The sequence below is a fragment of the Leucoraja erinacea genome, chromosome 35 (genome assembly GCF_028641065.1).
Source record: "Leucoraja erinacea ecotype New England chromosome 35, Leri_hhj_1, whole genome shotgun sequence".
Classification (NCBI taxonomy): domain Eukaryota; kingdom Metazoa; phylum Chordata; class Chondrichthyes; order Rajiformes; family Rajidae; genus Leucoraja; species Leucoraja erinaceus.
In genome coordinates this window covers 9,835,983-9,860,124 of record NC_073411.1, presented here as the reverse complement: position 1 = coordinate 9,860,124, position 24,142 = coordinate 9,835,983, and the positions used below count along the sequence as shown (strand labels likewise).

Genomic DNA, 24,142 nt, shown 5'->3' with positions numbered 1-24,142 from the left:
GACTCACAACTCTCTGTGTGAAAAAGTGTTTCCTCATCTCTGTTCTAAATGGCTTAGCCCTTATTCTTAAACTGTGCCCTCTGATTCTGGACTCCCCCGCCATCGGGAACATGTTTCCTGCCTCTAGCGTGTCAAAACCCTTAATAATCTTACATGTTTCAATAAGATCCCCTCTGTCAACATAATTTTTCTTTAATAATAACTCGCTCGGTATATGTTCCTCTGTGTATTTCTCTAAAAAACCTCTGAGAGATTTGTTTTCCAATTTCCACAGTGAATTTCCAGCATCTATGAATGCCTTGCACAGATCATTCGAAAACTCAGATTTGCGACTGGAGCCGGCAGTGAATGTAGTGAGGAGACAAGCTTGGGTAATTCATGTGGGTAGTCTACACCCCAGCGGTATCAACATTGACTTCTCTAATTTTCGATAGCCCTTGTCTTCGCCCTCCTCCCCTTCCCAGCTCTCCTTCTAGTCCTAGTGCCTCCGCCTCTTCCTTTCTGTTTACCGCCCCCCACCATATCAGTCTGAAGAAGGGTCTTGACCTGAAATGTCGCCTATTCCTTCTCTCCATAGATGCTGCCTCACCCACTGAGTTTCTCCAGCATTTTCTGCCTACCTTCCATTTTTCCAGCATCTGCAGTTCTTTCTTAAACATTCTATTCATAAGTATATTCGAAGGCGGAGCCCCCGGTTTCGCCCCGGTGGTGGGAGTTTTCTTGTAAGTTATACTATGTTAGCACGTTAATAATAAAATTAATATTAACGTGTTAACATAGAAAACATCATTGTAATCACGGTACAACTAGAAAAAATAGCACAACCTTTCAGCAAAATGTCAAAAAAAAGGCTGATTTCGGCAATCGATCTTGAAAAAGGCATTATCCTAGTGAAATCATCAAAAAAGGCATGAAAAGGCACAAGGCATTTGTGCCAAAATCCTGCCTCTAGTGATCGCCATAAAGAATAACTAACCACTAGGAACTGGTTACATGATGGACAATGTGCTTTCTTGCACTGTGTTGTGGTTATTAATTTATTGACTATTTAAATTTTGATTTCAACATACATTATCTGTGTATTGTGCTTACAGGATTGTTTTGTTGTTTCATGTAAAAAAGTCATTGTCCCAATGTTGGTGAATATGGCAAACATTCTTGACTCGAATAATTGGAATTGTTGAATAAACATGGTATTGCCCTGCATTTCACAGCTCTGATTTCTTTGTTTGTTCTCTCTCCCTTTTAGTCGACATTTGAACTCTATTTGCACATTAATTAAGTAACCACTAATTTAATGAATTGAATTTTTAATCTAACTTAAATTAATCAATTGCACCTTAAATTCCCCGAGGTGCTTTGATAGGATTTGAACTCATGTTTTCAGATCAGTACAACAATCTATCTGGATAACAAAAACCCCTGTAAAACCAAAGGAACCTGCCGTACATCTAGCGGCATGGTGGCACGGTAGTACAATTACAGCCTCACAGAGACCCGGGTTCAAACCTGACAACGGGTGCTGTCTATATGGAGTTTGTACGTTCTCCCCGTGACTGCGTGAGTTTTTCTTGGTGCTCCCGTTTTCACCCACATGCCAAAGTCGTACAAGTTTGTAGGTTAGTTGGCTTTGGTAAGTTGTGAAATTGTCCCTGGTGTGTGTAGGGTAGTGTACGGAGTGATTGCTGGTCGGCGCAGACTCAGTGGGACAAAGGTCCTGTTTCCAGGCTGTATCTAAAGTCTGTATCTCCAACTATCCTCAATAACTAGATGGATTCATCACCAGCTCATTGTCATGAATACTATGCACTCACCCTATTAGAGATGATCTCCTAGTCCTATCCATCCCTCCCCCTCCATATTTCAAAAGTAATCAACCCTAGGATGGGACTCTGTTCCTTGGAGTGCAGGAGGATGAGGAGTGATCTTATAGAGGTGTATAAAATCATGAGAGGAATAGATCGGGTAGATACACAGAGTTTCTTACCTGGAGTAGGGGAATCGAGGACCAGAGGGCAAAGGTTCAAGGTGAAGGGGAAAAGATTTAATAGGAATCTGAGAGGCAACTTTCTCCACACAAAAGGTGGTGCGTGCACGCTCAGCATCGCCAAGGACTGCTCTCACCCCAACCATGGACTGTTTAACCTCCTACCATCCGGGAGGCGCTACAGGTCTCTCCGTTGCCGAACCAGCAGGTCGAGGAACAGCTTCTTCTTCCCGGCGGCTGTCACTCTACTCAACAACGTACCTCGGTGACTGCCAATCACCACCCCCCCCCGGACACTTATTATTATTTATTCAAATCATTTGCTATGTCGCTCTTCCAGGGGGATGCTAAATGCATTTCGTTGTCTCTGTACTGTACACTGACAATGACAATTAAAATTGAATCTGAATCTGAACTAGCTGCCAGAGGAAGTAGTTGAGGCTGGGACTATCCCCACATTTAAGAAGCAGTTAGACAGGTACATGGATTGTACAATTGGAGGGATATGGACCAAATGCGGGCAGGTGGGACTAGTGTAGCTGAGCCATGTTGGCTGATGTGGGCAAGTTGGGCCGAAGGGCCTGTTTCCACGCTGTATCCTCGATGACGTTATGACTCTATACCTTTTTAACAGTTCAGCCAAAGGGTCATTAGCATGAAATTTTAAAAGGACACAAAGTGTTGGAGTTCTCAGCAGGTAAGGCAGCATCACTGAGGAACATGGATAGGCGACCCTTCTTCATAGTCCCGACCAGAAACATCACTAGTCCATGTTCTCCAGAGATGCTGCCTGACCTACAGCAATTACTCCAGTTACTCCATCAATTTGTATATTTTTTTGGTAAACCAACATCTGCAGTTCCTTGTTACTTCAACATTAAAACATAAAGTATTTTAATTTAGATTAGTTTAGAAATACAGCGCGGAAATAGGCTCTTTGACCCACCATAGGTAGGTCTGTGGACGGCGGCACCGGGAGCCCGCGGGTCCCTGGAGGGAGACCGCTTTTCAGGGCTCTCGCAACAGCGACTTCCCCCGCCCGAGTTGCGGGGTTGAAGAGCTCCTGGAGCGGGGCCTACATCACTGCCCCGCGCGGCTTGGAATGGCCGCGGGACTCTGCGAGCGCACGCCGGGGGCTCTAACACCAAGACCCGGTGTGCGACCTCGCACCACCCGGCGTGGCTTTAATGGCCGCGGGACAATCGCCATCGCCAGCCGGGGGCTTTGCTTTGACTTTGACTTTGACTCTGACATCGGGGGGGGGGGGGGGGGGGCAGTGGTGGAGAGATAAGTTTATTTGGCCTTCCATCACAGCGATGTGATGGATGTTTATGTAAATTGTGTTGTGTCTTGGGTCTATGTGTTTGTAATGTATGGCTGCAGAAACGGCATTTCGTTTGGACCTCAAGGGGTCCAAATGACAATTAAATGTATCTTGTATCTTGTATCTTGTATCTTGTACCATGTCAGCGCCAACCAATGATGCCCGCACACGAACATTATTCAACACACACTAGGGATTACGTTTATACAAAGCAAATTCACCTCTTTGGAGTGTGGGGGGAAACCGATGATCTCGGAAAAAACCCGCAGGTGACGGGGAGAACGTACAAACTTCGTACAGACAGCACCCATAGTCGGGATCGAACCTGGGTCTGCTGGCGCTCCAAGGCAGTAGCTCTACCCTCTGTTTCTGCTTCTCTCAGTTTGCTGATACTGCACCTAACCTCAAGCAATTTCTGTTTTTATCTTTGAATGAGCATTTATGTTGAGATGCTTTGCTGATCACGTTGAAATTTTAATAAGATTTTACCCCCCTCCCCACACCCATTTTATTTCTCATTTCTCCAACTCTCGCTCTGCTGGTTCCTTAACGCTCTATAATTTCACCCAAATGCATTCTTGATGAGAACATTGGTGTTAGTAGGCTGCGTGGCTCGGAACAGATCATTGGAGATTTGCACTGACACAGTCCATGTTAATTTACCAACACAAACAGACATCTTGTCAGGTTTAGTTTCATTTAGAGACTCATAACTTGAGTTTAGGGTTGGATGAACAACTATACTCAACATCTCCCGGATCTATCTCCACAATCTTTATATTTGTGAAATAAAAAAAAAAAAAAATAAAAATTTAGAGATACAGCGTGGAAACTGGCCCTTCGGTCCATCAAGTCTGTGTCGACTATGGAATAAGCTGCCAGAGGAGATGGTTGAGGTAGGGACTATCCCAATGTTGTGAAATAAAAAAATAAATAAATTGGGTTGATGCACACTTTCCCAGATTAGGTGAATCGAGGACCAGAGGATATAGGTTTAAGGTGAAGGGGAAAAGATTTAATAGGAATCTGGGGGGTAACTTTTTCACACAAAGGGTGGTGGGTGTATGGAACAAGCTGCCAGAGGAGATGGTTGAGGTGGGGACTATCCCAATTTGTGAAATAAAAAAATAAAATAATTTAGAGATCCCCTTCGGTCCATCAAGTCTGTGTCGACTAGCGACGCCCAGATTTCACTGTACCAATTGGTGCATGTGACAATAAATATCTCTTGAATCTTGATCCCTGCACACTAACACTACCCTATACACTCTTGGGATCATTTACAATTTTTAACGAAGCCACTTAACCGACCAACCTATCCATCTTGCCCACACCGGCCACCCATGACACTTATACAGTTATAATCATCTCTAAGGTTGGATTCAGGGTAAATTATTCAACCCCTTTATGGTAACCATGTTATATGAAAGATGTTGTCAAGCTGAGAAGGGTTCAGAGAAGATTTACGAGGATGTTGCCAGGACTAGAGGGCCTGAGCTATAGGGAGAGGTTGAGTAGGCTGGGTCTCTATTCCTTGGAGCTCAGGAGGATGAGGGGTGATCTTATTGAGGTGTATAAAATCATGAGAGGAATAAATTGGGTGGATGCACGCTTTCCCAGATTAGGTGAATCGAGGACCAGAGGATATAGGTTTAAGGTGACGGGGAAAAGATTTAACAGGAATCTGGGGGGTAACTTTTTCACACAAAGGGTGGTGGGTGTATGGAACAAGCTGCCAGAGGAGATGGTTGAGGTAGGGACTATTCCAATATTTAAGAAATGGACAGGTACTTGGATAGGACAGATTTGGAGGGATATGGACCAACCGCGGGACTAGTGAAGCTGGGACATGTTGGCCGGTGTGGGCAAGTTGAGCCAAAGGGCCTGTTTATACAATGTATCACTCACTGACTCTAAGCATCTATAGCAATGGACAGTTTCTGAATAGACACCAGCGCACTACCAATATTGCAAGTTTCCCGATGACCGTCGATTTAGTCTTCCAGATGTTTGTGTCAACTGTATGACCCCTCGTGGCACTGCTCAAGCAGAAAACAGGATTGTTCATCTTAGCTACTGAACCAAAACAGAATTTCACTCATCTCGTTCCTTTAAACCCATTCTTGAGCTTGAGTAATTTAACTGGGAATATATAAAGGACAAAGCATGAATAACCGCTGATAGACAGCTGCTTGTAAATCCCAGCTTTGTGCCCTTTGGGAGAAACTAGGTTGGAAAATAAAATTGAAAAATGACTATATTTTATCATCTTTAACACATCCTCATAGAAATGTACAAGCTTTACACACAATCTTCGATATTCACCTTTTTAATGAGGACACAATTACCACAGGCTAATTAAGCAATGTTAATTTTTTTTTCAGGGCACTATATGTGGCATGGTAATAAATACTTAAGACAACCACATATATACCCGTAGACACAGGGAACTGCAGATGCTAGTTTATACCCAAGATTGAGACAAAGTGCTAAAGTAACTCATTTGAGGTGTCAGAAAGCCAGACCTCAGATAATGTGAGGTGTTCAGAAGGCCACTACTTAGCCTGTGTTTGGGGCTGTGGTGTACAAACGCCACACATATAACCTGGTCACCTTCCGCAGGGCAGCTGAGGCAGTGGGCAACTGCAAATGGAAAGTACGACCAAGGGCATCACATAAGGGGCAAATGAGATGGGGGAACCATGTCTTACGCAATCCAACACATTGGAGGTTATGTGCCAAAGTAGGTTCAATCAACAACTGTTATTGCAACACACATTTAACATTTGGCCAGAATAGTGGCGCAGCGGTAGAGTTGCTGCCTCTCAGCGCCAGAGACCCAATGTTCGATCCTGACTACGGGTGCTGTGTCTGTTTAGAGTTTGCACATTCTCCCCGTGACCATGTGGGTTTTCTCCGGGTGCTCAGGTTTCCTCCACTGTCCAAAGATGTGCAGGTTTGTAGGTTAATTGGCTTCTGTAAATTGGCCCTAGTGTGTCGGATAGAACTAGCGTTCAGGTGATCGCTGGTCAGTGCAGACACCAAGGGCCAAAGGGCTTTTTGTCCACGCTGTCTCTTGAAACTAAACTAAGCTTAATGCCAGCAACCGAAAGCGGTCTGATTCCCTAATGTCTCTAGGCAGTGTGCATCTTCTGGGAGATGCACTACCTCATTCTCTTCCTTAACTGGAGATGTAATCTTAGTAATCTCTTGGTTTCCATGACTCTAGCTTCAGAATTAAAGGATGTTCTTTTAGGAAGGAGATGAGGAAAATTTTATTTAGTTAGAAGGTGGTGAATCTTTTTAATTCATTGCCACAGAAGGCTGTGGAAACCAAGTCAGTGGATATTTTAAGGCAGAGATGGACAGATTCTTGATTAGTACAGGTGTCAGGAGTTATGGGGCGAAGGCAGGAGAATGGACTTAAGAGGGGAAGATAGATCAGCCATGATTGAATGGCAGAGTAGACTTGATGGGCCGAATGGCCTAATTCTACTCCTATCACTTATGACCTCATGACCTTATAGGGAAAAATTAGAATTGAATGCTCATGAACACTATCAAACTAAGCTCATTATTGCAGAGATGTTAGCATGAATAAAGTCCCAGAGAGGAATGATTTCCTTCGAAAATGCAGCTGTCAGCTTACTTTTTTTGTGTTTAGTTTAGTTCAGGGACACAACATGGAAATAATTCCTTCATCCCACCCTGACCGCCAATCACCCATTCACATTAGTTCTATATTATCCCACTTTAGCACCTCTCCCTAGACTCACCAGGGGGAATTTTACAGAGGTTGCTTAACCTGTCAACCCATATGTCTTTGTGATATAAACACATGTGGTCACAAGAATGGGCAAACTTCATACCGACAGTGGCTGAGGTCAGGATTGAATATAACATTCTTGAGGGATTGGGCAGGCTAAATACAGGAAAATTGTTCCCCATGTTGGGGGAGGCCAGAACCAGGCGTCACAGTTTAGCCAATCAGGATTGAGATGGGGAAAAACATTTTCACCCAGAGTGTTGTGAATCTGCGGAATTCTCTGTCACAGAGGGCAGTGGAGGCCAATTCACTGCATGTTTTCAAGAGAGAGTTAGATTTAGCTCTTTGGGCTAACGGAATCAAGGGATATGGGGAGAAAGCAGGAACGGGGTACTGATTTTGGATGAGCAGCCATGATCATATTGAATGGCGGTGCTAGCTCGAAGGGCCGAATGGTCTACTCCTGCACCTACTCTCTGTGTTTCTATGAACCTGGGTCTCTGGCGCTGTGAGGTAATGTCTGTACCAGTTGTGCCATTACATCGCTGCTCACTTCTCTTCTCAAGACTGCTCCGTCTGGCTTGAGTTGGGATGGGGCCATGAAAATAAGTCAATAATCAAAATTCCTATAGTTCCAGCCAACAACTAAATGGGGTCAACAGAGCTGAAAAAACAACTTCATTTTGGCCACAGTATAAATCTATCAGAGATATCTATTAGTCAAAGGTAGCTGAAACCTGTAAAAAATGTATATATTCAATTACTGAATGTGTGCTTCAATGGCAAGCAGAGGATTTATAGCCCAATCCTTATTATGCTCCGAAATATACCTTCTATATTTTATAGTGTACTTTTTAATGATGGTGTTATGGTCAGACAGTGCAGAAACAGGCTATCCAGCCAACTGATTCATTAATATCCAACCAGCCCCCTGTTATATTCATCTCGCACCAATCCCATTTACATCTCAGCAGAACAGGCAGCGTCTCTGGAGAGAAGGAATGGGTGATGTTCTTCAGACCCTTCTTCATGCAAGAGAAACGGTTTCAACGGCCGGCACCAGATACAAATGGGTGGAGGAAAGATGGAGGGGAAGAGAGAATGTAGGTAGATATGTAAGTTGGCTTGGTAAGGCAGTGAAGAAAGCGAATGGTATGTTAGCTTTCATAGCAAAAGGATTTGAGTATAGGAGCAGGGAGGTTCTACTGCAGTTGTACAGGGTCTTGGTGAGACCACACCTGGAGTATTGCGTACAGTTTTGGTCTCCAAATCTGAGGAAGGACATTATTGCCATAGAGGGAGTGCAGAGAAGATTCACCAGACCGATTCCTGGGATGTCAGGACTGTCTTATGAAGAAAGACTGGATAGACTTGGTTTATACTCTCTAGAATTTAAGAGATTGAGAGGGGATCTTATAGAAACTTACAAAATTCTTAAGGGGTTGGACAGGCTAGATGCAGGAAGATTGCTCCCGATGTTGGGGAAGTCCAGGACAAGGGGTCACAGCTTAAGTATAAGGGGGAAATCCTTTAAAACCGAGATGAGAAGAACTTTTTTCACACAGAGTGGTGAATCTCTGGAACTCTCTGCCACAGAGGGTAGTCGAGGCCAGTTCATTGGCTATATTTAAGAGGGAGTTAGATGTGGCCCTTGTGGCTAAGGAGATCAGAGGGTATGGAGAGAAGGCAGGTACGGGATACTGAGTTGGATGATCAGCCATGATCATATTGAATGGCGGTGCAGGCTCGAAGGGCCGAATGGCCTACTCCTGCACCTAATTTCTATGTTTCTATGTAAATGTAAGAAAATTGTCCCTGGTGTGTGTAGGATAGTGTTTACATGAGGGGATTACTGGTTGGCACTACACCCTTCTTCAGACCCATTCCTTCTCTCCAGAGATGCTGCCCGTCCTGCTGAGTTACTTGAGCTTTTTGTGTCTATCCTTGTTTTTAACCAGCATCTGCAGTTCCTTCCTACACAGAGTGTAATCAGCCCTTTGGCTTGGTAATTTGTGGGACTACCTTTGGACAGAATGGTGAAGCCAGGGAGAGATCAGTTGCATGATCTGACCTCCAGAGTGCCCCAAGCCATTATGTTGACATTGAACTCCTGAACCTACTGAACACATAGACGTTTGTTACACACAGAACCATCAGCGTAATCTGAAGATCTCGACCCATTCCTTCTCTCCAGAGATGCTGCCTGTCCCGCTGAGTTACTCCAGCTTTTTGTGTCTACCATCAACGTAATCTGACGTGATGCAAATAAGCAAGCAGGAAGAAAATACAATGGCGACCAAATTAATATTTAGTAGTGCTGGCAACCAAAGATAAGTTTTTATCTCTGGTTATGCGTGGCCGTATTTAATTCAATACAATAAATTAGGGAGGTCAAAAACCTATACTTTGGTGTTAAAATTGAATTGCTTACACTGCAGGCATAGGATAACAAGTCTTGCCTTGATGGGAGAATTAAAATTGGACCATATTTTAATCTTCGATTAACTTCTTTTTCAACTGCTTACAGGGGAATTCTCAGCACCGACACAGCTGGTCTCACAGTCAATTCACGCAATCCACTAATGTTTCATCACAAGTCAATTTTGGCCAAGTCTACGGATATTTTATAAGGTGGGGATTGACAGATTCTTGATTAGTAAGGACATCAGAGGTTATGCGAGAAGGCAGGAGAATGGGGCTGAGAGAGAAAGATAGATTGGCCATGATTGAATGATGGAGTAGACATGATGGGCCGAATGGCCTAATTCTACTCCTCAAACTTATCAACTGAGGTCGTTAAGCGAAAATGTACCTGGATCCGTAACCTAGTCCCTGGCTAGTCCTAGAGGATTGAGGGGGGATCTTATAGAAACTTACAACATTCTTAAGGGGTTGGACAGGCTAGATGCAGGAAGATTGTTCCCGATGTTGGGGAAGTCCAGGACAAGGGGTCACAGTTTAAGGATAAGGGGGAAATCTTTTAGGACCGAGATGAGAAAAACATTTTTCACACAGATATTTGGTGAATCTCTGGAATTCTTTGCCACAGAATTTGAGGCCAGTTAATTGGCTATATTTAAGAGATAGTTAGATGTGGCCCTTGTGGCTGAAGGGATCAGGGGGTATGGAGAGAAGGCAGGTACAGGATACTGAGTTGGATGATCAGCCATGATCATATTGAATGGCGGTGCAGGCTCGAATGGCCGAATGGCCTACTAATGCACCTATTTTCTATGTTTCTATGTTTCTAATCTGGCTCTGAACATAAACAACCCACAATACATAGTCAACTCCTAGATCGGCTGAACATACCATTCACTAATCCAGGTTCACAGAATTAACACATTGGAAAATCGAACACCTTCCTTACAGTAAACCCAACCATACTAATGCATTGAGAAATAAGGTCACTTAGATTTTAGAAGTTCTCTCTCCTCTGCATTGGATTCTTCAACGAGAATTTCTGGCATTTGCATGGGTAGATGCATCTTTTCTGCACTTTAAAATAAATGTCCTTTACAAATGAGCTGCACAGTGACACTGCGGTAGAGTTGCTGCCTTACAGCGCCAGAGACCCGGGTTCGATCCTGACTACGGGTGCTTGTCTTTACGGAGTTTGTACGTTCCTGCATGGGTTTTCTCCGGGATCTCTGGTTTCATCCCACACTCCAAAGATGTACGGGTTTGTAGGTTAATTGGCTTGGCATAATAGCAAATCGTCCCCAGTGTGTGTGTGTGTGTAGGACAGTGTTAGATTGCGGGGATCGCTGGTCGGCGCGGACTCATGGGCCGAAGCGCCTGTTTCCGCGCCATATCTCTAAACTAAAACTAAAAAAATAATTTTCAAAGTGCAAGAGTTGCAGAATAAGATCCTAAACCTGCGCTAACTATGAAGCTTAAATTGGCACAGTAGTGCATACATCAGCTGTGACACAGTCGGAAGCTCACTTGCTTCCTACTGAGCTTGTGGGTGGACTTGACTCCTTCTTCAATGTAGCCGAGTTTCCACTGCAGTTCTGAGGAAGAGCTGCACTGTTGGAGGTGAACTGTCAGATGAGCGCCTGCCTGCCTGCCTGCCTGGACCATATGGTGACAACAATATATCCAGTCTGAAGAAGGAACCTGACCCGAAACGTCACCTGTCCATTCCCTCCACAGATGCTGTCTGTCCCACTGATTTCCACCAGTACGTGGTGCTTTTGCAAAAAGATTCCAGCATCTGCAGTTTCTTCTGCTTGCAGTGATATTTCTCCTTCTTGGTCTAAATTCCTAACCCTCAACCAATATTGGCAATCAGACTATCTGGTCATAATGCGATGGAATTCATTGCCACAGATGGCTGTGGAAGCCAAATAATTTGGGTATATTTGAGATGAGAGATTGACAGATTCTTGATTAGTATGGGTGTCAATGGGTTATGGAGCGAAGGCAGGTGAATGGGGTTGAGTGGAAAGGATAGAACAGCCATGATTGAATGGGGGAGCAGACTCGATGGGAGAAATGCCCTAACTCTGCCCCTATGGCTTATGAACGTATGGATAGAGAGAGCTGGAGTAACTCAGCAGGTCAGGCAGCATCTCTGGAGAACTTTGATAGGTGACATTGCAGGTCGAGACTCTTTCTTACCCAGATTCTACTCTTTACACTCTGTGGCACCAATATGGCTTCTAAAATATTGTACATTACAACGTTGAGTGATAACATTTCAAAGGCCCTGTGATTATAGTCCCTCTGGGTGTCAGGACTGAGATAGTCAATGTGCTACCTAAATGCAAGCCTTTTTTCTTCCATTACTGCATTGCGGGAGCTGTTAGGTTTCATTCAAGTCATTAACCCAAGTTCCATAACATTGCTCGGGGTGCCTAAAGAAACATGCCTTGGCACTGTTCAAAGATCTGGCATCTCTTCAGATGGCTTGGCCATCACTTCATCCTCATATATATGTTCTTTTGCAGCTGTCTAAGACTTTTCTTGGCCATCATTAGTGGCCTTGAACAGATTCTGATGGACTTTGTTTGTGGAGATGCTGCGTGAAAACTGGCCCTTCGGCCCACTAAGACCATGCCGACTAGCGATCGTCCCGTGCACTAGCACTATCCTACGCACCATTTACAATCTTACTGAAGCCAATTAACCTACAAAGAAACTTTCCGTAGACCTGGTGAAACAGCTGAAGTTCCCACAGCACATTGCCACGACCACCCTGTAGCCAGATATCCTCCTGGTCTTAGAGGCGATCAAAAACATTGTCTTGTTGGAACTGACAGTGCCGTGGGAGGACCGTCTGGAGGAGGACCACGAGAGGAAGATGGCCAAGTATGAAGAGCTGGTCATAGACTGCCGCAAGCAGGGCTGGAAGGCAAGGTGTAGGCCCATCGCGGTTGGCTGCAGGGCAATCGCTCTACAAAGCCTTGAGTGCATTGGGCATCAACGGAGTGGCGAGGAGAAGGGCCATCAAGAACACCACAGAGGCAGCGGAGAAGGCCTCGAGATGGCCTCTGGATCAGGAGAGAAGGTCGATGGGGAGGAGCGAATACCACCTGAACACGTCGTGGTCTGACCAATCACGGCTGGGTCGCCTGGGTGAGGGTGTCTGATGTTGAAAGACCCGAAACACCCAGGTTACATCACATGATGATGTGTTCAGGAGCATCTATCGATGTTCTTTGTATCAAACCTGTGCGGGAAGGAACTGCAGATGCTGGTCCACACCGAAGATAAACACAAAATACTGGAGTAACTCAGTGGGATAGGCAGCATCTCTGGAGTAAAGGAAGAAGGGTCTCGACCCAAAATGTCACCTATTCCACTTCTCCAGAGATGCTGCCTAGCTGGCTGAGGTACTCCAGCTTTTTATGTCTAACCTACAAACCTGTAGGTCTGTGAAGTGTGGAAGAAAACCTACGCAGTCACAGGGGGAAAATTCAAACTTGGTACAGAAAGCACCTGTAGGCAGAATCAAACTAGGGTCTCTGATGCTGTGTGAGGCCACAGCTCTACCGCTGTGCCATAGTATTGCCCTATTGATGATGGCAGTCCCACAAGGGTGTGAGAAAATTAACAGCACCAAAGTCATATTCATTGTTCATTCATTTCCTTTACTATCAGGGGTACAGGTTTATTGTGAATCTATGTTCCATTAGCTGATAGACACTGGGGAGGCTTGAGAATTCAGATGGATCTTACTCCATTGGCAGACATTAGAGGTTATTGGGAAAAGGCAGGAGAATGGGGTTAGGAGGGAGAGATAGATCAGCCATGGTTGAATGGCGGAGTAGACTTGATGGGCCGAATGGCCTAATTCTACTCCTATTGCTTATGACCTTATGGCCATTCACCTCGAACAGGTACTGTGCTTCATTGTTTGCCTTCCGAGCTTATGAAGGCCAACCCTGCGACTGAAGCAGTAACTTTGTTTCTCTCTCCACTGATGCTGCCTGACTCCTCCACCATTTCCAACTTTTATCTCGGATTTCCATCATCTGCCGCCGCCTTTGATTTTGTGCAGGACGGCAGACTATTTATTTTTCGTTAAACTTAGCCGAGACCAGGAGCAAATTACTCTGTGCTTGGCTGGACCAAAGGTACCAGGGGGACAGTTATTTACTGGATAAACAAAAATCTGCAGATGATGGAAAACTGAAAACGAACGCACAAAACGCTCAAAGGTCAGCAGCGTCTGTGGATAGAGAAGGTTTCAAGCCAAAGGGTCATCAATGTTTCAGCTGATGAGTCTGCTGAGGTTCAATGTGTAACAGTGAAACTGTTTGGCATGTGGATGGATGTATGAATGAACAAGTTTATTGGCCAAGTATTCACATACAAGGAATTTGCCTTGGTGCTCCGCCCGCAAGTGACTACATGGCATACAGTGACAGTTAGGAATGGCACATACAACATTTATAATAAAACATTATAGATTAAACATCATTATTGCCATAGAGGGAGTGCAGAGACGGTTCACCAGACTGATTCCTGGGATGTCAGGACTGTCTTATGAAGAAAGACTGGATAGACTTGGTTTATACTCTCTAGAATTTAGAAGATTGAGAGGGGATCTTATAGAAACTTACAAAATTCTTAAGGGGTTGGACAGGCTAGATGCAGGAAGATTGTTCCCGATGTTGGGGAAGTCCAGGACAAGGGGTCACAGCTTAAGGATAAGGGGGAAATCCTTTAAAACCGAGATGAGAAGAACTTTTTTCACACACAGAGTGGTGAATCTCTGGATCTCTTTGCCACTGAGGGTAGTTGAGGCCAGTTCATTGGCTATATTTAAGAGGGAGTTAGATGTGGCCATTATGGCTAAGGGGATCAGGGGGTATGGAGATAAGGCAGGTACAGGATACTGAGTTGGATGATCAGCCATGATCATATTGAATGGCGGTGCAGGCTCGAAGGGCCGAATGGCCTACTCCTGCACCTAATTTCTATGTTTCTATGTTTCTAAACATGTGAATTAAATAAAATACCAGAGCAAAAGAAGGCTACAGAATTTTAGTTATTGAGTAGAGCTACAACCCGTGGGAAAAAAGCTGTTTTTACGACTGTATTAGAGATTTCATCACAGTGTGAACAACCATAGTCCCATTACACTACTACAATACTGACGTAATATGGTTGCTCCAACAAGGCCTGTTTGTGAAAAGGATTCCAATAGTAATTAAACCACCAAACATACATAAAAGACCGATTCACGTTTAACCGATAGACACAAAAAGCTGGAGTAACTCAGCGGGATAGGCAACAGTTTTGGAGAGAAGGAATGGGAGACTCTTCAGAAGGGTTTCGACCCGAAATGTCACCCATTCCTTCTCTCCAGAGGGTAACTCTTATGTCCTGGACATGAGTCAGTTCTGGTTGACAATCCAGGGCAAGTCATAGTCATACAGCATAGAAACCCCAACATCCCCGTCTATGTCTCTTGTTTCCCTTTCGCCTTACTCTCAGTCTGCAGAAGGGTCTTGACCCGAAACATCATCCATTCCTTCTCTCCAGAGATACTACCAGTTCCACTGAGTTACTCCAGCTTTTTCTGTCTATCTTCGGTTTAAACTAGCATAGAGTCATAGAGTATGGAAACAGGCCCTTCGGCCCAACTTGCCCACACTGGCCAACATGTCCCAGCTACACTAGTCCCACCTGCCTTGCACTTGGTCCATATCCCTCCATACCTGCCCTATCCATGTACCTGCCCAATGGTTTCTCAAATAGTCCCAGCCTCAACGACCTCCTCTGGCAGCTTGTTCTATACACCCACCACTCCTTGTGTGAAAAGGTTACCCCTCAGAATCCTATTAAATCTTTTGTCCTTCACCTTGAACCTGTGTCCTCTGGTCCTCAGTTCCCCTATTCTGGGCAAGAGATTCTGTGTATCTGCAGTTCCTTCCTGTACACTTCACGTTTGACTGATTGGAATTGTTGGAAAGCATCTCGTCGAAGGACTGCCCTCTCTTTGTTAATCGGAAGTCAAATCCAATCCAGGCAAATAAATAGTTTGCATCGAAATAACAGAGGGACTGTGTTCATCGGCGTGAAGTACAAAAGCCACACCCGCAGTGTTCAACACACCACCACCCAGAGTGCTGTCACGCAAGAATTGACTGACAGGTGCCGTGACAGATGTTTTAATACATTTACATTGACAGGCAGGTTTTGCGGAACAATGGCATGAAATTGCTGGATGTCTAAACACAACACCTCTGCGTTAAACACATCTGCAGTGGGAAAGGAAATTGCCAAAACTGGGGACTAGGTTTCTTATCAAATCATTCACAGGGGGCAGACTGCCCTGAGCAAGACAACAGTGGTGCAGCGGTAGAGATGCTGTCTTACAGTGCTAGAGACCAGGGTTCGATCCTGACTATAGGTGCTGCCTGTACAGTTTGTACATTCTTTCTGTAACCACGTGGGTTTTCTCCAGGTGCTCCAGTTTCCTCCCACACTCCAAAGACATACAGGTTTGTAGGTTCATTGGCTTCAGTAAAAACTGTAAATTGTCCCCAGTGTGTACAATAGTGCTAGTATGCAGGGTGATCGCTGGGGATTCAGTGGGCTGAAGGGCCTGTTTCCATGCTGTATCTCTAAAGACCAAAATCTAAAAACCAGATTAGGAACCTGCATGGGAATAACGGGCCATAATTGCCTCCTTCTGTGTCATCAGGAAGTTTATTTGATGCTTGTGAGTGGTCTGCTTTCATTTTCTGGTGGAATGCTTTGAGTCAACCAGATTGGATTTGGAGTCACATATAGACCACATCTGGAGTATTGTGTGCAGTGTTGGTCTCCTAATTTGAGGAAGGACCTCCGTGCTATTGAGGCAGTGCAGCGTAGGTTCAGGAATTTAAACACCGGGATGGCGGGACTGTCATATGAGGAAAGATTGGAAAGAGTGGGCTTGTATTCACTGGAATTTAGGATGAGCGGGTATCTTATAGAAACGTATAAAATTATAAAAGGACTGGACATTTTCTTGCATCTTAAATGCAGGAAAATGTTCCCAATAATGGGGGAGTCCAGAACCAGGGGCCACAGTCTAAGAATAAAGGGAAGGCCATTTAAAACTGAGATGAGAAAAAAAACCTTTGCACCCAGAGAGTTGTGAATCTGTGGAATTCCCTGCCACAGAGGGCAGTGGAGGCCAAGTCACTGGATGGATTTAAGAGAGAGTTAGATAGAGCTCTAGGGGCGAGTGGAATGAAGAGATATGAGGAGAAGGCAGGCACGGATTACTGATTGTGGATGATCAGCCATGATCACAATGAATGGCGGTGCTGGCCCGAAGGGTCAAATGGCACACTCCTGCACCTATTTTCTATGTTTCTAGATCTAGTTAGCATGGCAGATTTCATCCCCTGAAAGATATTTAAGTGAGGCAGATGGTTCGTAATGACAATCCAGTAATTTCATGGCTATCGCTGGCCTTTATAGCTGCTGACATACTTAATTAACAACTGGAGTCTGAATTCATTGGCCTCTCAATTCTACATACAGTTTCATTGTGCCACTCTAACCACTGGATGCCCAGCAGAGAGGAAGAACCGCTGGCGGAAAATTGGACACACATGGAGCAAAATTGGCATAGACCTGTCAGTAGGATGTAAAGGCCCATGGCCACTTCTTGAGAAGATGGCAGACAGACTGAGTACTTTCACACGAGGCAAAATGAATCAAATTCTATGCAAAAAGCAAAACTTTTTTTCGTTCATTGACCACAAACTTTCACAAAACTCCACTCAATTGGCACCGTACACAATAAACCGGTTAACAATTGTATTACTCATTTGATATCCCATGTATGCAACATTGCCAACATAGAAAATAGGTTCAGGAGTAGGCCATTCGGTCCTTCGAGCCTGCACCGCCATTCAATATGATCATGGCTGATCATCCAAATCAATATCCCATACCTGCCTTCTCTCCATACCCACTGATCCCTTTAGCCACAAGGACCACATCTAACTCCCTCTTAAATCTAGCCAATGAACTGTGGCCTCAACTACCTTCTGTGGCAGAGAATTCCAACACAACACAACAAGGCTTGGACCAAACACTTGTTGGCAGAAACGGAATGAATATTGGTACTGTGAATGCTTAACTCACCCAACTTGTACCCAAATTAGATTACAAGACCTACACCAAACCCAAACCAATTAGGAGCAGACGAGGGCATTTGATTCAATTTGAGGTTCCTGCTACCAAGACAGATGTGTACAGCAAACAATTCGTTCTTCCCCCGCACAGTTAAAGCATGGAATAGTCTTCACCCTACTATAGTTACCCAACCAGATGCAACTAAATTTAAGGTAGCTCTTTCTTCCCCAAAACCCTTTCTGGCTTAAGTCTTCCCTCCACCACCTCCAGTTTAAATTCCTTTTGGAATATTCTGGAGGACCAAGAAACCAAGAAACCAAGAAACAAGCAGCAGATGAAAAGCTGGGTCAAATACTAACGATAGGCAGGACAGCCCCAAACCAATGCTTGAGGTGATGCCCCCTCCCCTCCCTCCCTCCCCCTCCTGAGGAGAATGCCTCTTACCTCACACTCCCTCGGGCTGGGTCTAGTGTAGGTGCCAGCCGCCGTGCCATTCACCAGTACGTCCACGGTTTCAGAGTTAGTCGGCTTGTAGTCCACATAGTACTCCTGCAAGGGGGAGTTGATCTGCCTCTCGCATTCCCTCTTCTTTTTCCGGCGCCGCTTCATCAGGGACCGCTGTTGCAGCTGCTTCATGCTGGCCGGGTACCTCTTCCAGGAGACGTAGATGACCAGCAGGATCATGGTGACTGACAGGAAGAGAGCCACGCTGCCCGCGATTATTTTGTGAAACGAGATGTACTCGAACTCGTGGTCCGAGTCGGCGATGGATTCGTTGGAAGGCTGGGCAGTGACTGGGAGTTGGGGCTTACTGGCCACCGCGGTTGGCCTGGGGGTGGTAGTCTTCTGGGTGGTCTTTGAGCCCTGTGGTCGCTGGGTGGCAACCGTGGTCACCCCCGCACAGATTTTGTGATGGTCTACAGCCTCCATGACATTGTAGCCCTGGAGAGGCTTGGGCCCCGCGCAGATCATAGCGCCCTCTCGGTAGCCCTGGAAGTTCTTCAGCCAGTTGACCAGCGAGCAGATGTTCCTGTTGCACTCCCAGATGTTGGAGGAGAGGCTGATGGTGGCCAGGGAGGTCCAGGAGCTGAGGATCTCCTGGCTGATGGTGGTCAGCTTGTTGGAGTTGAGGTGGAGGCTGTGCAGGTTGGGCACGCACTGGAACACGCCGGGCACGATGGCTTGGATCTCGTTGCCCGACAGGTCCAACTTCTGCAGGGAGCTCCAGGTCCAGGACATCCCCTGGCTGAACACCCTGATGCGGTTCCACTGGAGGTATAGAGTCCGCAGGCTGGAGAGACGCGGGAAGTGGGCTAGGTTGACTTTGGAGAACTGGTTGTGTTCCAGGTGCGCTCGGTCAACTTCATGAGGCCTCCAGCAGGCGGTTGTCCAGGTCCACTCCCCTGGCTGAAACACCCTGATGCGGGTTCCACTGGAGGTATAGAGTCCGCAGGCTGGAGAGACGCGGGAAGTGGGCTAGGTTGACTTTGGAGAACTGGTTGTGTTCCAGGTGCAGCTCGGTCAACTTCATGAGGCCGGCGAAGGCATTGCGGGCCAGGCTACGCAGTCGGTTGTAACCCAGGTCCAAGAACTCCAAGTTGCGGCAATCCTGGAACGCCCTCACCGGGATGGCCTTCAAGGAATTGGATCTCAGATGCAGGCTCTGGAGTTTCCTCAATCCCTTGAACTGCAGCGACTGCAAGACGTGCATCTTATTGTAGGAGAGGTCCACGTTGCGCAGATTGGGCACCGGGTGGAAGGTACCATTGGGCAACCGAGTGATCTTGTTGGAGCTGAGAATTAACTCTTTCAGCCGTCGGATGCCTTGAAACGCGTTCTCGTCCACCGCGTGGACATAGTTGTGGTCGAGGTACAACCAGGTCAGCTGGTTGAGCCCGGAGAACTGGTTGGGCTTGAGGGACTTGATGCTGTTGTACCTGAGGGAAAGGCCCAGAGATCCAGAGGAGATGTTCCCGGGGATTTCCTGCAGCGCCTGGGACTCGCAGTAGACTATCTTACCATCGCATCTACATGTCCGTGGGCACACTCTCTCTGCGTCGGAGAGGAGCGTCAGGAACACGGCGGGGACCAGGAGCAACACAGATCTCGGGGCAAGGAGATCTTTCATGAAACCTGCAAGGACGGGAGGGAGAGAGAGGAGAGTGGGGGAGTGAGAGGGGGAGGAGATGGCGAGGGAGAATGAGAGAGGGGGAGAATAAGAGGGGGAGAGAGGAGGGGGAGAGAGTGAGGGTAGAGAGAGGGGTGGAGGGGGAGAGAGAGAGAGAGAGAGAGAGAGAGAGAGAGAGAGAGAGAGATGGTGAGAGAGAGAGAGAGAGAGGGGGGGGGAGAGGAAGGGGGGAGGGAGAGAAAGGGAGAGAGGGGGGGCAAAGAGATAGGGAGAGAGAGAGGGAGGGAGGTGGTGAGAGAGAGGGGGAGAGGGAAAAGGGGAGAAAGAGGGGGGGGGGGGGAGAGGGAGGGGAGAGAGAGAGGGGGAGAAAAGGGGGGGGGGGGGGGGGGGGGGGGAAAGAGGAGAGAGAGAGAGAGAGGGGGAGGGGAGGGGGGGGGGGAGGGAGAGAGAGAGAAAGAGAGAAGAGAGAGAGAGAGAGAGAGGAGATGAGATAATCACCGATTAGTGAGGGCAGTTGCAAACCACCGGCGCAGTATACATTGCATTCCAACACCCAGAGCGCTTGGGTTAGTTTAACAAACACCCGTTATTATTGTTATGATCTGAAGAAGGGTCTCGACCCGAAACGTCACCCATTCCTTCTCTCCAGAGATGCTGCCTGTCCCGCTGAATTACTACAGCATTTTTGTGTCTACCTTCGGTGTAAAATCTACTGCATCTGCAGGTCATTCCTACACACCCGTTATTATTATTATATATTATTGTTAATTTTATTGGGGGGGGGGGTGAGTGGAGAGGGGGTGCTGGTGAAAATTGGGGGGGGGGGGGGGAGGGAGGGGGATGGAATGAAATTGGGGGGGGGCTGGGGGTGCTAATGAAATTGGGGGTGTGGGTGGGGGGGTGGTGAGGGGAGGGGGGGGTGCTGGTGAAATTGGGGGGGGTGGGGGGGGGGGAGTGGGGGGGAAGGGGGGGGGGGTGGGGGGGGGGGGGGGGGGGGGGGGGGGGGGAGGGGGGGGGGTGAATGCTGGGGGGGTGGGGGTGGGGGGGGGGGGGGGGGGGGGGGGGGGGGGGGGGGGGGGCAGCGGGTGCATTGCCCGCTTTGTGTTGTAAACGGTGAGGGAGACCAGCGGATGTCAACCACTGTGCTGGAAGGATAAGATGGGATAAGGGTTAAACGAGCCGCATCACTTACCCATGCTGTAGTCGGCCGGTGCCCTAATCCTACTGCTTTATTCCGCTTCTTCTCCACCTCCAAGGTCTGCACAGTAGATTGTCAGTCTAACTGGCAGCGAGTCGGGATCGCTGATATCCATGAATAGCAATGAGATCCCCTGGGAAGCGAAGCGCCGTGCTCTGGCCAGCCCGGAGAGCCAGCCATGGAAAGGCACGGCGGCGAGGTTGGGGGCCGGCGATACCCGGGCTGGCCCAGCGCCGCGCCGCCTGACCAGCTCCCAGCCAGGGCTGCTGCCGCCGTCTCATCCGAACATCCCCCTTCCCTCCCCCTTGCAAACGCTCCCACCACCTCGCAGTCTGGAACTGTGTGTAACTTCAGCACCAGCGCACGCACGCTTTCCCCATCCCTGCGCGCCACTGTGCTTCTGACGCGATCTAATAACAGCCCCTCTCCCTCTCCCTCCCTCCCTTTCTCTTCACACACCCTCCCCTCGCCTCCCAAACCTTCCCTCCCTCTCAGCTTCACGGGGAGATATTGCACGGGGAGGTGTGCCAGCCCAACACATACCCCTCCCCTCCCCTTCTCGTAACCCCCCTTTGCAAATAAAATAGTCGCAATTCTGGACTCAGTGGCACCTCCCCCCCCCAAAAAAAAAAAAAAAAATCTCTCACCCCTCCCCTTCTCAACACTTGCAGAGACAAGGGTCCTTGGAGTTCAGGGCCCTTGCTGCATTGTGACACGCAGCACTCACTTCTTGAAACCACGCACCAACATAATTTTACTTCATGCTATGTCTCACAGACTGATGAATGGTGTGTGTGTGTGTGTGTGTGAATCGCAGCATACACACACACACTCTCTCTCTCTCTCTGAAGAGATGAGGTTGTGTCTGTGTGTGTGTGTGACCATCGCCACTCTCCTCCGGGTTTTTTACCAAGTGTAGAGGCAACTCAAATGGCAGCAAGAGGATGAGAGCGTGCCTGGGCGAGCGAGGAGAGTGGCTCGCCTGGTGTTACGAGGTACCGCCGAGCCGCTGAAGCAAGGACAGGGAACATCGAGATGTGTTGTTTTACTGGAGGGTGCGAATGGACAGGCGACGTTTCGGCTTGGGACACTTTCTTCCCCACCCTAACCATCACCCACCCCTTCCCTCCCCAGTTGCTGCCTTGACTGAAGAAGGGTCTCGACCCGAAACGCCAGCGATTTCATTTCTCCAGTGACGCTGCCTGACTCCTGCTTTTTGTGTCTGACTTCATTCAAACCAGCATCTGCGATTCCTCCCTGCACGCGTTACTCTGGCAGTTTGTCTCTTGCACAAGTCTCCAGCCTCTGCAGTTCCTTGTGTCTCTGTCGTGTTAATGTTTGCTAGTTTTTATCCCATTTAAGCCTGGTGTCTTCGGAGACTTGTCACTGTAAGGCGAAGTGCTTACACGAACACCCCGGCGTGTCAACAATTCCTTCTCTCCAGAGATGCTGCCTGTCCCGCTGAGTTACTCCAGCATTACTTCGGTGTAAACCGGCATCTGCAGTTCCTTCCTACACGTGTCGGCTCCCACCCCGCGCCCCCAACACTGCCTCAAGAACATATCACATCATTTCATTTGAGGCAATATCACTGTCTAGTTGCTAAAACTTAAAACAAAAATACAGTTCTCTCGCTTTATCTTCCCCAAAGTATAACAATATCGAAATCACTTGATCTTGGAATTTGTCAACTGCGGTAACAATGCAGTTAAAAATAATGTGTTGTCTCGATTTATTTGCCCGTTGCACTAGTCCCACCTGCGTGCATGCGTTTAACATCCTTTAGAGTAATAGTGTAATGCAGTGTGGAAACAGGCCCTTTGGCCCAACTTGCCCAACATGTCCCAGCTGCACTAGTCCCACCTGCCTGCCTCCATTTGGCCCATACCCCTCCAAACCTGTCCTGTCCATGTACCTATGATTAAGAAGGGTTTCGGCCGGAAACGTTGCCTATTTCCTTCGCTCCATAGATGCTGCTGCACCCGCCGAGTTTCTCCAGCATTTTTGTGTACCTATCCATGTACCCGCTCACACGTACCATTCTCTGTAATGGACACTGGGACAACACACCAGACTTAACCAGGTGGGACTAGTGCAGCTGGGACATGTTGGGCAAGTTGGGCCAAAGGGCCTGTTTCCACACTGCATTACACTATGGCTCTAAAGGATGTGAAACGCATGCACGCAGGTGGGACTAGTGCAACAGTTCCAGCCAGACCTTTAGACTTTAGCCACACAATGCGGAAACAGGCCCTCCAACCCACAGAGTCCGCGCCTAGACTAGCACAATCTGGGGCCGATCTACATTTTTTTTAACCGAAGCCTATTAACCTAAAAGTGACATGTACATCTTTGGAATGTGTGAAAGGAAACCGGAGCGGTCACGGGTAGTACGTACAAACTCCGTACAGACAGCGCACGTAGTCAGGATCGAACCCGGGTCTCTGGCGCTATAAGACAGCATGCTGGCAAGCATATGCCAGTAAATAGTACATAATATGTATAGAACCGGGTTTCACCCCAACCCCAATTTAACCTTTCCTCCTGAGGTGTTCATGTCAGTCTCCTCTGATTTTCCACGGGAGGTTGTCAATAGTGATTATTTCGTTCCAATGTCTTACTGAGCTAAAACACCTCCTTTCATTTTGCAGACTGGTTTTTGGAGCTCCTGTGCCATTACCCACACAGCTAGATGCGTCCAGGAATCGAGTGAGTCACCAGTGGTAATGATACCCTCTCTGCGAGCAGTTGAGATTTCCTCTTGATTGAGCTGGGAGAATTTCCAGCATCAGCGGAACTGGTTAGGTTTCATGGATCTGATGACACCTGGAGTTTGACCTGCTAGGTCACCAAGACTTGGGTCATTTGAGTCAAGATAGACACAAAATGCTCGAGTAAGTCAGCAGGACAGGCAGCATCTCTGGAGAGAGGAATGGGTGACATTTCGGGTCGAGACCCTTCATCATCTTCCTTTCCGTCTCTCCAGAGATGCTGCCTGTCCCGCTGAGTTACTCCAGCATTTTGTGTCTATCTTCAGTTTAAACCAGCCGCTGCAGTTCCTTCCTACACTGGTCATAGGTATACAGCATGGAAACAAGCCTTTCAGCCCATCTTGCCCACACCGACCATCTTATCCAAGTACCTGT

General features: G+C 47.3%; 1 protein-coding gene across 1 annotated transcript in view; it reads right to left on the bottom strand.

The window, feature by feature from the left end:
• Window positions 1-21,334, bottom strand: part of LOC129713304 (leucine-rich repeat transmembrane neuronal protein 4-like) — a 165,144-nt gene extending 143,810 nt beyond the window's left edge. Inside the window, exons 1-3 of the mRNA XM_055662265.1 lie at window positions 20,991-21,334; window positions 19,157-19,803; window positions 18,115-19,002 (exon numbers count right to left, since the gene is read on the bottom strand). Of these exons, the coding sequence (XP_055518240.1) occupies window positions 18,115-19,002; window positions 19,157-19,803; window positions 20,991-20,994 (1,539 nt within the window). The 5' untranslated portion in view covers window positions 20,995-21,334. The remainder of the gene's footprint in view (window positions 1-18,114; window positions 19,003-19,156; window positions 19,804-20,990) is intronic.
• Between the last annotated feature and the right edge of the window lie 2,808 nt (window positions 21,335-24,142).